Below are 17,295 nucleotides of genomic sequence, written 5' to 3'. Positions count from 1 at the left end.
CCACTACTAGAAGTGCGGCACGCCGCACTTCTAGTAGTGGCGTCCGCACAGCGCTATATATAATCGATGCATCAGTATTTCGTGGGTGTATTGCTTTGTACTGCCATCTTTGTTGAGATTAGGGTGAGGTACATCTGGCGTTTCACCCTTTCACGAAGAATTGCTCCAAAGGCCCGAAACACAGTTCTTGCCCCTGGAGACGCCGGGCAGGCATTTCGATTAAGCCTGCCGTGGAGACATAGCAGGCATGATCGCGGGCCGCGGTGCATGCCGTTTCTTTCACCTCTATTGTTTCATGTCCAGAAAACTGTGCCACGCAAGTGTACGCGATAGCAGTGCTCTGGCGCTTCGCTATACGAACAGCGTGAGCTGACAAGTGACATATGGCTCCTTGGAGTCGAAAAAAACACAACCAAAAGCTGTGTACAAGCACGCGGCTTTTTCTGGGGTCTCGACATGTCACCGATGGTCTGTGGCAGACGCTATACCTCTATACCCTGGGAATCCATGACACTTAGGGTACCTACTTTTCTTCGCGGGTATTTCGCTGCGTCGGCGTTCACGTATCTGGCATGTGGATTATTGTCAAATCTGCACCGTAGCATATTCATGGAGGCTTTCTTTTCTATAGTGGTAAATGGCTGATGCCGCGGTATATTCATGCTTTGCACACTGATTCCAGCATGTGTGGGGGATCCTATCCTTTTTGCTGACCCGCAGGTCGCGGGTTCGAATCCCGGCTGCGGCGGCTGCATTTCTGGTGGAGGCGGATATGTTGTAGGCCCGTGTGCTCAGATTTGGTTGCACGTTAAAGAGCCCCAGGTGGTCAAAAGTTCCGGAGCCCTCCACTACGGCGTCTCTCATAATCATATGGTGGTTTTGGGACGTTAAAACCCACATATCAATCAATCAATCAATCAATCAATCATATCCTTTTAGTGGTGGTTTCGCCGCAGCTCAGGCGTTGGAGCGCTGATCTTGCGGGGCGGGAGTGAGCTTCAGTGCTAATTGATAATTCAACAGAATTGGCTAATACTCGATCCTTATTAGACCACAAGGGACAACTCTGAACCCAACACTATAGGTTTAATACACAACAGGGCATTTTCCCAGCGAAGCTGCTTAAGCTTGACCTTGCGACGGTATGCTATATAGCGTTCGCAAAAGCTCAGTAGGTATGCACTTCATGTGCCAAGCAACTCGTAGCCGAGCATAGCCATGCATCACATAGCAAAGCAAGAAGGTGGGAAGGGAGGCTAAGGGTGAAGCAAAAGAGGGAGAGGGCATTTCATGACTTAGCTTTGTATAGAATAGTCATGTAAGCGGACAGTAATTGAGAGGTGACGGTGAGGAGGAGGTGAAAGGGTAAGCCATGGCCATCAGTAACCCTGGAAACCGTGACCATTAGTAGCCATGGGTAAACGTGACCATGGAGAGGGTAAGCATAACCATGTTGCAATATAGCAAAGCAAGGGGTGGGAAAGAGAAGCGACGATGAGGAGTGATGTTGGGGTTAGGTTATAGAAATTGAGGAGATATAAAGCAGATTGATATATTGATAAAAAATGTAAACAATTAAAATAGATGTTGAAGAAGGATGAACGTAATCTGCGTTCACCCGATACTTGTCCTTCCTAGCCAGCTCCACACTTCACTTGGATTTTGGAGTTGTGGAACTTACTTAATAGTTTTATACAATTTTTATTATTAAAATGACGTGATCGTACGGTACGTGTCGCCTTCGAACAGCAATTCTACAATAAAACGAATTTAATTTGCCACGGCTAAACTTTCATTGGAGTGAGTAATGAACGAAAACGCTTTGGCTTTTTAATTATCTTGAAGTCAGTTGTTTATGCAAATAAAAATAATGGAACGTAACTTTAAATAATATTAATCGAATTTTAATGGAGATGCTCCATCCGGGTGTGCCGGAAACGGGTCACACGCGTTGCAGCACAGTCTCTGAACGCGCGGTCAACACTGCTACGCATGCGATAGTATTCGTTGTCCTCTTTCATTATGTTTACTTTTTCTAACGTTTACCTCCGATTATTCCTTCCCAGTGGAGGGTAGTTAACCGGGTGCAACTTGGTTCACCTTGCTGCTTTTCCTGTGCCTTTTTCTTTCACTTTCTCCTAAATACAATTTTTATCTTTTCTTGTCGCAGACAATGAGACTTATTACGTACGTGTAGTAACGCACTGTAGCTGCAGCATCGCATCTCCTACGGAATAAATAGCGCTTGTTTACGGCTTCTGTGCTTGTTTCGTCTCCTTTTAGAATCGTACTACTCATCTCTAACGCTACGATTATAACAAGGTAAACAGCGCTGCTAGAGCTGTCATTTTAGTTGGCAGGATTACCGGGCGAAATCAGCGCCACTCTCATTCACAAGCACACTTGCTGTTAGTTGCCAGCTAGCGGTTCGGCTCCTAACGAGGTCTAGATGACTGTGCTCCAACAAGTACCGGGGACTTGTTGGGGAATGTTGGGGACAGTGAACGCCCTATGTACATTTGGACGTACGGACTTCAAACACGCGGCCACCGATCCAATCCACGCAGCCGTAACGAAGACAAATTTATTCGGGAACGAGACCCCGAAATTGAGCACCATGCTATCCGATGCTATAATTAGCGCGAAGCGTCTGGCTCGTACGAACGTGGGACCATTGATGACTAAGAATGTGCTCCAAAATAAATAAATGAAATAAGTGGTAAACCGAGAGGGTGTGTAACGACTCAATCCATATATCCCGCCGAGGAAATGAAAAGAAAAAAGCAAGGCAGGATCTGGCGTGTGCTGTCAAAATAAAATCGAACCCCATCTCCATTACGAGTGCAAACGCGGGACTGCTGATGTGGAATGATAGCAGTGCGCTCGGTCAATCCCGCTAACGATGCGAGCCTACGGGTACGCCCTTCGGAGCCGCCATGTTTGAAATGCAAAGTGAACGAATCTTACTTTCAATCCCCTCTACGAAGTAAAAAAAATTAAAATGAAATTCGGGTGAATTTTATCAGTTCCTCCAACGAATCGAATTGGATACACCAAGCACGATGTGAAAGACGTGATGTCATTCCAACATTTTTTCCCATATGTTTGTTCGTTATGATTTCGTGTTCTAACCACGGATATCTGATTATTCTTTCTTTCTTTCTTTCTTTCTTTCTTTCTTTCTTTCTTTCTTTTTTCTCTGTGAAGTTGTGTGTGTGTGTAGGCTATTTCCTCTTTCTCTCTTGCCTTATTATTAAACGAATATTAGCGCGAAAACAGGGACGGAAAGGAAAAGACAAAGTGCAGTGCTGGCTTCCAAGTGAAGTTTATTCCTAAAAGAAGCGGAATATATTGAAAAAAGCAAAGCAAAGACACGAAAAAAACATTGCGCAAGCTCAAACTGACAAAACTCTATAAATCGCTATGTGGCTAATAAAAGGCGCAAGCTACCTGTGAGATATGAAACTTCTGCACCTGATGGTGTTATGGAAGGCTGACTGACGCAATTATCATCTTCCAGTGACATATAAAAAGCTTCAATGATATCTCGGGAGCGTTGTTCTCTGTGGCAACGCGAAATTTCAGTCTAATCAAAATAAAGATTAGATCTATTTTTGTGACAATGAATTGTCAAATGAGATCCTGTGCCATTTTTTAGATTACGTGCATGCTCTTGGATTGTTATATTCACGCATAGACTGGTTTGCCGAATGCTAACATTGTTGCAAGAACATAGTTTCTTTTATACTACTGACACTCAATGAATTTACTCTTATGTTTTATCGCGCAGTTGTTCCTCTTGTCGCAATTTTTTTTCGTTTATTTTTTTTGCGCAGCTGGATAAACTTGTTGTAATTTGTGGCCAACGCTTAAAACAACATCAACTTTGTATCTACTGCCCACGTTTGGTTTCGAAAATTTTAAAGACTTTCCTGTTTGCGTAGTCACGCTAATACACTCAACTCGTGTCAGCGCTACTGCTCCAGTAAGCGCTGCGTCGCATATAAAATGGCTTCTCGGCACTGGACTGGCGACAGCGCAGTTCTCGCTAACACGAGCGAAAACGAAGCCCTCCGAATTCCCGTTCGAATGTTTATCTCTCGATCTGTCGACTTTTTTACCTTCACAAAGGAAATGTGCTTGCGACTGATAAACTAATAGCGATTTACAGTTTTGTCACTTTGAGCTTGCACCATGGGTTTTTTTTTTTGTCTTTGCTTTGCTTTTTTTTTCAGATGTCATATATTCAGCTTCTTTTAAGGAATAAACTTTGTGAGTCAGCGCTGTAGGTCGTCTTTTCTTTCCCGTCCCTGTTTTCGTCCCGCTAATATTCGTTTATATAATAAGGCAAAAGGTAGAGAGGAGGTAGCCTACACACATACACAACTTCACAGAGAAGAGCAGCGGTGTTGTGCGGTTTACGGCATAATGAGTAGACTAATGTCACCAGTGCAAGTATATATTCCTTAGAAGCTTTCAATGCCTCCGCAAAAACATACACGGCAACTAACTAAAACAGTACGGGTATGCAAAAGTGTATATGAAGCAGGGTGCTTAAACAGCAGACCCAACTGAATTGGTTACCCGGCACTAAGAAAGAGGGAAGTAGGGGAAAGGTTAATGGGAAAATGGCCACGGGCGGCGCCGCTTACGGGGTAACAGTTACACGCGCGGTGTCTCTGAAGGTCAGTCAGTAGCGGGCGAAAATAAGTACAATACGCGGCGAACAGAGGTCTCCGAAGATTGCTTTAAATTATATTATCACGCAGTTGCGACGTCGACGAAGGCAGTGACGGCTGCTTCCAAATGACATTTTGTATTTGGTAAAACTCGTAAATGGGAACTCCAAACTGGAGCAAGTAATGCCCGCTGTACACTGTTATTGAAAAACAGAGCATTGAACCGTTGATAATTTTATCATCGTTGGAACGCGCCATGTTTCAGAGATTACTCGTTGCCTTATCGCGCCAGCCTTACCACTGGTGGTCGCGCAAGCTCTGGAAAAAGTTTGTCTGCTCCCTGCGTGTACACAACCTTAATAAGATCGCGAAGCATCTTGAACATTGAGGCATGGCCTGCGCCGAGCATTGCTGAGAGTCTATGCGGGTGTAAAGTGAATACAGCGACACTTGAAACAAGAAACGTGCATCACAATACTGTGGTCAGCGGCGCCAGGTCTGCGAGCCGAGGCAAGGGGCAACGCGGGCACCAGTTCTGGACCCCGGTACCAGTGTAGGTTTCAGTTTAGGGGTTTTCGTCATACTTTAATGTTTCAAAGGCACCACCAAACTGTGCCAAAACATCGAGCCCTGTTTACTCATTGTGCTTGAGTGAATGCGAATGGCTGTTAACTATAATTGGGTATTACTTTTAGACAGGGACCTTCCAGAATGTGTAGAGTTCGGAATAAATTAAATATAGCAGCAGAACTTGAACAGAACAGAACGGCAACAGCTCACCTTGAATGCACGTATACTTGTAATCGCAATGAGCACTAACCTGCCACGGCTTCTAAACATGGTGAGCGACATGAAATGTCTTTCAATAAAAAACAGTGGCTAAAAACGGCAAAGATGTAGCCAGTTTAAAACAGTGCTTCCGTGAAATGGGTGCTTCCCCATGCTCTTGCTCTTTCTCATCAGTTCATAACCACTCAAGACGACAACGAACACACAGGAACATCTCATAATGGAAGGAATGAGGAAGCGTTATTGACGAACTACCATTCTTTGCAATGGGAGACGATTCTTCCTATCAATGTGCTTTTGTTAGCCTTGTTTTAGAGGGACAGCTGTTGTGAGATCACAACAAGGGCCTATTTCGGCGCCGTATAGCTGTCCTCCACCGCTGGTGTCCGTAATCGCTATAGAACGAAATAAGAGAGAAAAAAAAAACCTTAATCACACCAACGAGGGCCGAATGTCAATCGAGCCCGGGCCTCCTGCATGGCGATCCAGCACTCTACCACAGAAGTACGCCGGTTTTTTTTTCTTTCATGGTATTTAATAAACTATTAGAATGTGCAATTAGGACACAAATAAAGTAAAAAAAAGTACAATCACATGGCGACAATAAGCGCTCAAGCGTTACTATATAGGAAACATTCAATGGCCAACACATCGTGTAGTAGACGAGCGAGAGTTCTTCACATCGTGTTATACAAGAAACGGGGTGGGGCCGAGCATCTCACGAAGATGAAACACCAGTCTAGTCTAAAGTCTAGGTCGTAATAATTGGTGGTTCTGCATCACGGTCCTGCATACCTGTCTTTCATGAGTGTGGCAAACGCCGTAGCTTGAAACTCCGTAGCAAACAGACCTTGTGCAAGCTTTAAGTCGGATAAAGAAGCACGCTAAGACATGTAATAAGACGTTTTACATCGGTTAAGTGACATTCAGGCGTCACAAAACACGAACTTCGTATTGAGTTGGTTGTTGAATTTTCCCACCCATTACGATATGCGAACTGCGTAATGCGGGGGTTGTTGAATATTACCATCCATTACGAAGTCCACAGGCATAGTTTTTTCATCGTCGTAAGCCCCACCATCAATAAAGTGCACACAATGCCCGGTAAGCGAGTAGCGGGTACCACGCTTTTGCGAAGAATTATAAATAACGGCGTAGTCAGCACTTCCTCGTTACTGAAACGTTAAGATCATTTATGGCATTGTGGATACTATGTGAGTGTGTCTGTGGTTGCCCCAAGTGTTTTTAAAAATTGCCACCCGCACCTTCCTACTTGGAAACTCGAGTAAATGCGTCGCAGTGTGTGTGTGTGTGTGTGTGGTGTGTGTGTGTGTGTGTGTGTGTGTGTGTGTGTGTGTGTGTGTGTGTGTGTGTGTGTGTGTGTGTGTGTGTGTGTGTGTGTGTGTGTGTGTGTGTGTGCGGGGGGGGGGTTATCGCGTGAATGTTGCGTAATTAGGATATGGTTTGGCCATGCCTAATTGTTATTTCGTCCTTATTATTCTTATTTATTGAATGAAGGAGAAGCGTTGCCTTCAACGTCAAGCGAAAACCAAGTGATGAAGCCCTTGACCTAATTACGAACTCGCGATCCAGTGCCTGCATATAAGGGATGGAAAGTGATCGGTTGTGCAGCGCGAGCAGTAATTTTTTTAAAATAGCAGACGCTGCCTGCGTCGGCTTTGCGAAGTGAGAGAGGGATAGGGGAGCGACAGTTTTGAGGGTGTCTTCTTAGGCCGACTTATCACCGATTGGTTGGTTGATTGATTGATTGATTGATTGATTGATTGATTGATTGATTGAATGAGTGAGTGAGTGATAAGTACATACGCATAGACATGCGCAAGAGGGGGGGGGGGGGGCAAGAGTGTGGCTACTCTGCCTAGTCACCTGAAAGAGGGCGCAACGTTTGCCCCATACATTGACCTAATATGGTTATTAGGAAAGGGGGCGCTGCAATGATACTTCAGCCCAACCTCCCCTCAAGAGAAGCCCTACGCACGACTACGCATATGTGGAGTTGAGGCTAAGTGACAGCCTTAACGAAAAGAATACGAGGATTAGAAATGTTTAGCAGCAGATACTCCTTTTTTTAGGGCTAAGTGAATTTAGAAAAGTGCATTTGATGTCGACAAAGGGTAAACTTACCTGATTCTTTTTTATGTCTTCAGAAAACGAGATACATATTATATATTTCAAGCGCAGCAAAGGTTTACACCGATACGCGATGGCACTGCGTTGCAAATCAGCAATTTAATGCGGAGAAGAACGAAAAGAACCACATAACTGTTTAAAATGTGCGGAATTCTGCTTTGCCGGGCCACTGTGGCCAACGGCGTCATAAAAAAGACCGGAACTTGTAGGAAGTATCAGTTTGTAAAGAGTGTGATCAACATACGCGCATTCAACGCATTTGTCTTGACGTCTTCCTCAACAACCTTCCAACCAACTTCTCAGCGTGCTGCACGCTATAGATCAGCCAAGCCCAACATCTTGGTATCTGTCTGAGCGCATGAAATTTAGGAGCCTACAAGGCAGTAATCACTATTTCTTTTGAAGGGTGCAGGCCTTCATTAAGCAGTCAGAATGACCGATCATGAAGAGACATAAAATAGAGAGAGAAAAAGAAAGAGAGGCAATTAAATCCCAACTTTGCCTTTCTGTCCTTTGAATTGCCACGTCTAGAGAGCACTTCGAGTAGTAGTTAACCAGCAATGCTATGGGCAACAAACCATGGGCAACAAACTCCCATGGGCAACAAACTTTTAGTCTGTTTAGAACACTTTAAAAAGAGGGTGAAAGGAAGCGTTACACCCTACTTTAATAGGTGTTTATTAACACCCCTAAACTATGAGTGTTAGATAAAACGACACACGTGCGTGTGGGTTACAACACATAAAAACACCTTGAAACGATGGTACACATGTATAAGCATACTTGATCATATGAAGTGCAAATAACGGGACAACAAATGGGGAGACACACATGAGGAAACGGTTCGTCCTGTGTGTCTCCTCTTTTGTTGTTCCTTTATGGCACTTCATTCCATCAAATATGTATCACCAACTGGTCCAAGCATCAACTGTTCTATAGAACAGTGGAGACACACAGGACGAATGGTTTTCTCTTGTGTGTCTCTTCATTTGTTGTCCCGTTATTCACGCTCGATTTGATCAAGTATATGCTTATACATGTAACCGCCATCGTTTCAAGGTGTTTTTGTGTGTTGTAACCCACGCGCACGGGTGTAGTTTTATCTAACACTCATAGTTTAGGGGTGTTCACAAACACAAATATATGTATGGTGTAAGGCCTTCAGAGACTCTACGTTTTTAGAGCGTTTTAAACGGACTAAAAAGGCCTTGCCCATTAGACGAAAATACATTCTTAAGGGTGTAAAACTTTTTGCAGCGTACTGAACATGTGTTCGCATATCCTGTGCCAAACGTGGGTAAAAAGAAATGTTGAAGATACGAATGCACGCCTTTTGTGCTCTACTCCTCGAAAGAATACAAATGCGTGCTTTTCGCTGCTACCAGTATAGTATAAAAATGAGAGAGACAGATGTAAAATGTTCCTAAAGGAATGTATTTCAAAACCTACCGAACGACAACTCAGATGATCAAATGCTGCCAGCAGAATCGGGGTAGACGATTTCTCAGCTGCAAATAACAGAATTAAGGAAGAGTTGCAACACAACGTGAAAAGATGAAAGAAAAAAAAATACATCCTCTGTAGCGGTGGTGGCTACGTTTGCGTACGCAACTTTCTTGTGCTACTTGTGGCCAAACTGGAGCGAAATGCATTCTTCATTATCCTTAACAAAGGTTCTGCAAAGTCAATATATGTCTTGACTAAATCTCAGTGCTATGCATATGATTGTAGCCAATCGCTTTCGCAGTAAAACTGCGGTGCTTGATGAACCGTTTGACAGGCAGCATTCGCGGACACAAATACAGCCTGTGGAGCCTGTGAGCTTATGCGGAGTCTGTGCTTTCATTCTTTTTGTGCCACAATGGAGCATGATTGACTGCAGATTAATTAAATATTTATGAACATGTTATTTGCAAGTAAGTGATTCGTCACAAGAAGAACACAATGTTCAGTTTTCTTTCCTGTAATGTAATATTGAGTGCTTTCGAGTCATGGTACATGAATTCTAAATATTTGTAGACAGTGCGTCATAACTCGCCCCTGAAGGGTAAACATATATCGCGAAAATTCATATGTGAGATCTCTGAGGATGGAGCAAAGATTATGAAATTGAAATACAAAAGTAAAAGTCAACTTTGCGATAAAGCTTGCGTTTATTTCGAAAGGTTATTCATAACATGAAAAATCAGGTAAATAAGCAAACCAAGCATAAGCAATGAAGGCTTGCAGAAAAAAAAAAGTGGCGATTATGGTGGTGGTTGTCACGAATGCCCCCGCCATGCTCAAGGCACACTTGACTGTTAATGTAAGGTATCATGGAGTTTCGCATGCTAAAACCAAGATATCACTATGATGCCTACCGTAATGGGAAACGGACATTGGGTAAATTTTGACCACCTGGCATTTCTTTACGTGCAAGCGAAACTATTTGACACGGGAGTAGTTGTATTTCAACCTGCATATCGAAATGCGGCCGCCTGTGCCAAGAATCGAACCCACGCCGTCTAGTTTGGCAGCTCGACACCTTACCAGATAAGCTACCACGGGTTAAGTCGTAGATGCTTGCTGCCTTGAGACATCAGCCTGTCACAAAATCCCTGCTACAGATTACCTCATCCATCCGTGCTCTGAAACGGTGCCAGCTGTGGCCTCTTCACTTTGCACTCTCTTAGCGATCACGTGATGGCACAGGAGCGCGTAGCAAGAGTTGCGCCACCACAGCTGTGGCCTCTGCCCTCAGCTGTCTCTCAGCAGGCCCCTGATAGCAGAGTGACGTCGTACAACCATCCGTCCATCCGTGCTCCCTTACCACCGGCAAAACTTGCCGAAGCTTGTTGTTACTACGAAGGCTACAGGCTCTTATTGAATAAAGTATCGAATTTACAAAGTGGTCTTCAAATGTTGTGCTTGGTACGACCGATACATTTGGGACGTTAAGCCAGTTTCTAACATGCAGGCAGCAAGCCGCCAGCCACGGAAAAACAATCTCGGGAGCTCTTGACAGGACGAGATCCACCGAAGCAACTCTTCGTCGCAAGCAAGCTCACCAGAGGAGACTGCAGACAATCCACAAGTCGGCTCTGGGCACAACTATGACACCAGAGGCCAGTGTTTGCCAAGGTGGGTTGACGCGAAAAGGTAAAGCTGATTCTGCGCCTACTCGTTGCACGATGACTCTCTCGCACTCAAATGTCTCTGAATTCACGGAAGAATCAAGTGCTTGTTAGGGATTTTGATTGGAGACGCAATGTATGTGTATGAAGTTTTATCAAGTATACAACCGAAGGACCAGGATAGACCGACTTCATTTCATCTGCTCAGAAAGTTCACTGCCTAGGTGGCAGAGGACTTTTAAACAGACTCCGTTACCTGCGTAAAATATTTTTTTACGTTTTCATAATACAGCAACCGCGACGATTTAATGAAGCCAAAGAAAAACATTGGCGCCGTATTCGCATGTTACACTGCAAATGTCGTCGAAAGACGATAGTCTTGCGCCTGGAGAGAGTGAACAAAACGTGTATTTGATGTTCTGCGCAAAAAAATTGGTTAATTGTATTCTGGAGGTGCTGCGTTGGAGTGCCTCGATCATGCAGCGGAGGCGAACGAGCGCATCAAGTCACGTGAAACGTGAGACATGAGCGATATCTGGCAGTTATCTTTGAAAACGAAGCTCGCGCGCCTGCGCGCCCATCTCAGAGGTGATAAGGTGTAGAACGCAAGGCGACGGGCAGGTGCTACCACCGTGTCGTCTTAGCAGAGCGTTGGAAACACTTGCCTTTTCGTGCAAGCGTTGCATTGTCAGCGCAGCGTGGTAAATGCTACGGTCCTTAGAATTACTTATGCATGCCTTTTCTAGTAAAAAGACACACTACTTAATATTTACGTGTTGTTATGGTGCCTCAGATGTGCGCAATAATTGCTTTTTTAATTTAGAATCGCACTAGTGTAAACGCTCAATCTTGAGCAATATTGGTAGGTGCTGCGGATGGGGTCGGCCGTTTGGGGTATACCGTTCGGTGAGGTTTAGGGTATCGTTAAGGGCGGACAAGCAGACAAACGTACAGACAGACAGACAAAAATTTTTGCGGCGAAGGTCCACAACAAAGATTTAAAAAAGGGATGCACCTAGAGAAACAAAGCCCCGATATGGGGCAACGGGGTATTCTACCACTGCTCTATGGCTTGTGATGGCCCTTCAAAGGTGCCTTTAATGATGCGATGTGAAAGGCCTCCGAATTAATATGTAACTCAGAAAATCTTTGAACTGCAGATCTCTCTCGAGGTTCGAGCCAAACAAATGATCCTTTTTCGCAGTGTGGCCTGAAGGAAAGCGGGGACAGGGAAAAGCACGTGACGACGTTGACCTTTGACAGGGCGAATGCGAGCAAACAAAAGCAAGAGCTAGAGGACTCAGCAGCTGAACAAAACTCGACTGAACTAAAACACTTAGCTATAGGGAACTTTTAACCATCTTCGAGGCCTATATGCATGCACTGATTCTGAAACGAATGAAAGGTGGACGTCGGACGTCGAAGATTTGATGGTTCTCTTAGAACGTTCAATTATTGTTACAACCCGATCTTTCTTACTCACGTAGGCTTGTCGCTATAGTGTCCCCGTTGTTTGTTGAAAGCAATCAACACTTTTATTCAAGGCACACGTTTGGCGCAATATCGTGCAGCGTACACTTGCCCCGAAAACGCGGACACCATTTAGCGTTAACGTAACACGAGAAACGACGCACAGAAGCAAAACGCTGCTTATTGGCCTCGAGCACATACCGAGGTGCAACCTACGTGATGACGTCAGCCATAAGATGCCGGTTATGCTGTCTGCTAGAACACCGGATTTCCCGCGCCTTTGCTGGGGGCACCGTGCGGGCTTCCCTTGGTTTTGAAGCTGAGTGCTTAAAGGAGCGGCAAGACCATCGAGGCCAAAAGAGCACACTTCCATAAGCCCCTGCGGCTGATTTGGGTTCGCAGCTCACCGAACGGGTGTGGTGAAACTTAGCAGCCTCAAAGACGGCAGACCACAGAAAAGGCTGTCTTGAAGGCCATATTGTAGTGACTAGGATTATCATACAGCCTCCAAGACCACTTCTGCGTGCGTGCTCATCTCTGAGGCCATACTTTATTATTTTTAACGCGTCGTTTGCATGCATCGATGAGCTCCTTGTAAGCTGCGCCGCTAGAGCGGCAAGCACACGATGTCTATGTGTGTCTATCCACACAATTTATTTAAAACATGAGAATCATTGGAGGAGCGAAATATTTTATTGTAAAGTGATATTCTTGTTAAACACATGCCCACTTTGATAATATTTGATTAACGCAGACACAAAGAGAGGTTCATTGCACTGCGACAAGCGAAAGTACAGCTGCCATATCATGATTATAAATCAGACACAAGAAAGAAACACATTGGCAGCAGTATAACAAGAACCACATCAGAATAAAATTGCAATAAACGCTCACAACTACACCTACAGTGCACAACGCGACACGGCAGTAGTTGCCTCAGCACTTGATTGCGGCATGAACCAAAAAAAAAAAAAAAAAAGAAAGGAAAACGTTGGCTACGTTTTCTTTCCCACCTATACGCACTAATTTTCTACCGCATACTTTACATCGCTGTTTTGCGAAAAAACAGCCAAAAGCAGTTTCTACAGCAAAAACTAAGCAATTCTAGGTGTCATGCATGCCGTTAACGTGACAGGAGCGTTTACTCAAAGATTACGTCCTATAGCTTTAGCTAGCAAACATTTTTCTAGACTCACCGCTACTCTTATTGCGCTCGTTCGAGCTTCAGCCAATTTGTGAACGGTACAGATAACAATACTGACCAAAGCTGCACTTTTCAGAAAATCTCACTCATGCAGTGAACTCGAATACACGTAGCGGCACAAAGAAAACCTAACCACGCGAGCGGCAACTCAATTTCTTGAGCCAAGAATGAATTTGTGAAGCAATTTGAAGCAATCCGCGAAAACAGTACGTGACGTGAAGAGCACAAAAAAGATCTCTGAGCCGAACAGCACATTGCCGGAAACGTTAGGTTAAGGCTTCACTTGACAAATGCAATACGCACTTAACATAGTATTAATGACGCTCGTACCTACCAGCAGCCAAGCTGAGAGGCAGCCGAAAGAAGCTAAGACCACGATGCACGCCTGGCACGTTATCGCACATCTTTTGTGGCAGCTCCTTGCTGCAGCCCGTATTCTTCATTGCCGCAAATGCCCATAAACACGGAGCGTGACAACGTTGCCATCGCATCGTCGTCATGTGCACTTCTCTCGCGTCCGATTCATGCCTGATCCCAGCCTGACGTTATCGCACCGTACAATCGCAGACGATAAAGGAAGATTCAGGCCACTATCACATACGCAAAAACACGTAGACATATAATCCCCTAGAAAAGGTACTGTAGTAAATAACTAGTACGCCTGTTTTCTTGAAGCAGTAAGTGATGTGTTGCCATCTTACGGCTGGGCTGAAGCTGCGTATAGCACCGCAGCCACTTTTTTAGCCAAAGTGACCACTCTTGCCATTTTTATGTTACTTTATGGTAAGACCTGATAATACGGGCAAGCAAAATTGGTGCCCCCAGTGGCACTCTCGTGTCTAATTTGCATCGTAAAACTGCGACTAAGAGCCGGTGCAGCCACTGGGAACGACGCAAATGGTGTCACGAAAGCAAAGCTGCCGTATTCCACAACTACTACGCAGCAAGGCTAGCGCACGCATCCTATCTGTGACGTCAAAACGATCGCCGCGCTGGCCTCCCTAGTGGAGGCCCTCGCGGCCAATATTAGAATGGAGTCGCACATTGCCTTAGGACCACGCGGTAAAGACGAACGTGGCACTGGGGTAGAAACGCTGTTTTATTCGGTTCGATTGGTTTACTAAACATCCCAGTCCAGAAACGCTACACCGCTATGTACTTTTCGAACCTTACAGGCCTAACGTGTTTCCAGTTTCACGCGCATATACTGTCAAGGAGAGTGGTGACAACAGAGTGAATCTACAAGCGCATTATTGTTGACCAGAAAAGTGGAAAAGTAGTCACGGAGACTAAAGAAATGCCTTCGTGCTTCTTGTTTCTGATATTTAGTTCTTGTATTGTTCCAGCGCTTCACAATTTCCAAGACGAAGGCACACCAACTATAGCTAAGTTCGCAATATTAAAAAAAAAAACGGTCAATTACACAAGTCTCACGAACTTTAATCGAAACTAAAGCAGCACCATATATGGCTATGGTGGGCTCCGCAAAAGAAGAAGCTCTACCTTAAAACAAAAAAAAAAAGACACTGACATTCATATGTGCAGCGTTAAGCTACAGCTATTGGAGTCTCAAATTCATTTCCGCTAGGTGCACGAACCGTTCTATTTAAATTCGTGAAGTACAAACAAAATAAAGCAAGAAAACGTATATAACGTTTAACATTATTCTTTTCGCCACCAAGACAGGTCTGACGAGACGCAATGACCGTGCGCATTTTCCTGTGAAAATTTATTCCTTCCAGACCTTAGAGCTAAAACAGGGCGAGAAGTGAAAGTCGAGAAGATATAAAACGCAGAATCGTAGTGCAAGCAACAAAGAAAATATCTGTCACAAAGTGTGTAAGTAAAAAAAAAACTTTTTCAAACGCACCAACATTGGTACAAGAACAGCGGGAAATGTGTTCGCAAAATTTTGTAAGTAAAAAAAAACATCTCAAACGTAGAAACTTATAGTGGCAAGAAAAGCCAGAAATATTATCGCGAAAATGAAGAGGCCAGCTTATATAGGGCTCGTTCCGGTAGGCAGTGGAGAAAAAGAAAACGCGGAGAAGCAAAGACAGCTCTCTTAGTCGGCGCTCACAACATCTACACCACGTCCCGGAATCAATACGTGGCGGCCAAGGACGCGTGATAACGCACCGGCACGGTGCCTTTTAATATCGGCGATGACCTCGGAGCGAGTCGTTTTTCAACGCAAGGGTTCCACAGTGAGCATGCGCCGTTTTGAAAACGTACGTCTCTCCGCGCAAATCCTCCTGCGCATTTTTTTTTGTCTTTTCAACCGTTCTTCCTTCCCGGGAGTAGGATAAATGATCACTGTCACGAAAAGGCAACTCCAGGGCCCTTCTATGCTTCCTTTTTTTCAATTTTCGTACCTTTGTCCCTCTCCAATATATACGACTTGTCGCTGCTCATATGAATATCAGCGTTTCTTTAAGGCAATATCTCCGCAATAATATTGACGCAATACCTTTAAAAACGCGTGGTAATGTCATTAAAAATACGCTCTCAAGTATCTTGTTGAAACAATAGAAAAAATTAAAAACCCGGCTGCCTAATTCATTAGCCATAACGGCGACCCATTTGCTAGTGTATCAGAAATACAGGCCAAAGTAGGCAGGGAAACCCTACAGTGTAGAAGATGGAAACTGGGATTAAAACTTTTTCACGGCATATATTATAATCGAAATCAGGAACTGATAGAGTATAGTACCTATTTGCACAAACATATCGTTTTAAAAGATGCCAACACGTTACTGATTCAAAAGGACTAGTTTTGCCAACTCATTTTTTGAACATTAAGGGAATTGAATGAATCACCTGAATATATAGTAAAATTTACTGACAACAGTGTTTTATTTCTCTTCGTCATGAATTGTAACAGTGTATCACAACGTTTATGCATGTTTGTTTTGTGTCATAACGTACTAAATCTTTGCGTACTGCTATTGCTTTTTTGTTGTTATGAATATACTTAGCATTCAGTTATTGAGTACTATCACAGAAACGCCATTACCTGTATTGAATTTGTATGTACACCTCCTTGCAGTGATTTCAGTGCGGGGTTGCAAAGACTACGTAAATAAAACGTATAAAAATACCATATTGGTTTCAGTTATAGTATGTACGTGCGTACAGGCAGCATTGGCCAATTTTGGTTGGCGCTAACTAAGGAGGAGTAGGTGTAAAGAAAGGAAGTAAACGGCAGGATGGTCAACCAGACGCGCGTTCTGTTTGCTATCCTACGCTGTGGGAAGGAGATGAGGGATAAAAAGATAGAGATATAGAAAGAAGCGGGAATGATCGAAACACACAATTCAAGTATTGTTAAGCAACACTGATGCGTCTCTTGCCAACTCAATAATGCTTCACTCGTACCTTTACCGTCTGAGAGCATTCCGTGCAGGGCCCAGCGTGTGCCAGGTTGGACTGTTATTTGACACGTGTTAGACCGGATTACTTAATGGCAGTAGTGTATTCATCCTGGTACCTTTTAAGCACTGAAATTAAAACAGCCAATACGTTTTGTACAAACGATAGTTCAAGGGGACATGACATTGCCGATGAACACGCTACGAGTGTCTCACATTGCCTGAAGCACTGTATCCACCGATTTTAGATGCGAAGCAGCTTTCGCTCGGGGATGTGTCCGTCCCTCGGCGACCATCCGCTCCCCCACGGCGCATGCGCCAACTATCCCTCTCTCCTCGCGCGAGGAGAGGGAGAGAGTCTCCTAGCAACGCTCCGTCTTGCCTTTGCGGCACACACGCAGTAATACACAAACACGGGACAGGGAAGACATAAGTGGTGCACAACATATGCACATCTACACGCACAAATAAAACATCCACAGAAAGAAATAAATGGAAACAACAAATGGAAGTACAAG

General features: G+C 44.3%; 1 protein-coding gene across 2 annotated transcripts in view; it reads left to right on the top strand.

Moving 5' to 3' along the window:
• The window catches only part of LOC142774698 (uncharacterized), a 70,175-nt gene that overhangs the window by 48,795 nt on the left and 4,085 nt on the right, over positions 1-17,295 (top strand). For both annotated transcript variants that reach the window (XM_075875538.1, XM_075875537.1), the window contains exon 3: positions 10,580-10,739. In XM_075875538.1, the coding sequence (XP_075731653.1) occupies positions 10,580-10,739 (160 nt within the window). The remainder of the gene's footprint in view (positions 1-10,579; positions 10,740-17,295) is intronic.

Source organism: Rhipicephalus microplus, chromosome 10 (assembly GCF_043290135.1).
Source record: "Rhipicephalus microplus isolate Deutch F79 chromosome 10, USDA_Rmic, whole genome shotgun sequence".
Taxonomy (NCBI): Eukaryota; Metazoa; Arthropoda; class Arachnida; order Ixodida; family Ixodidae; genus Rhipicephalus; species Rhipicephalus microplus.
Note: the sequence above shows the minus strand (reverse complement) of the source record. Positions and strands in the feature narration are given on the sequence as shown.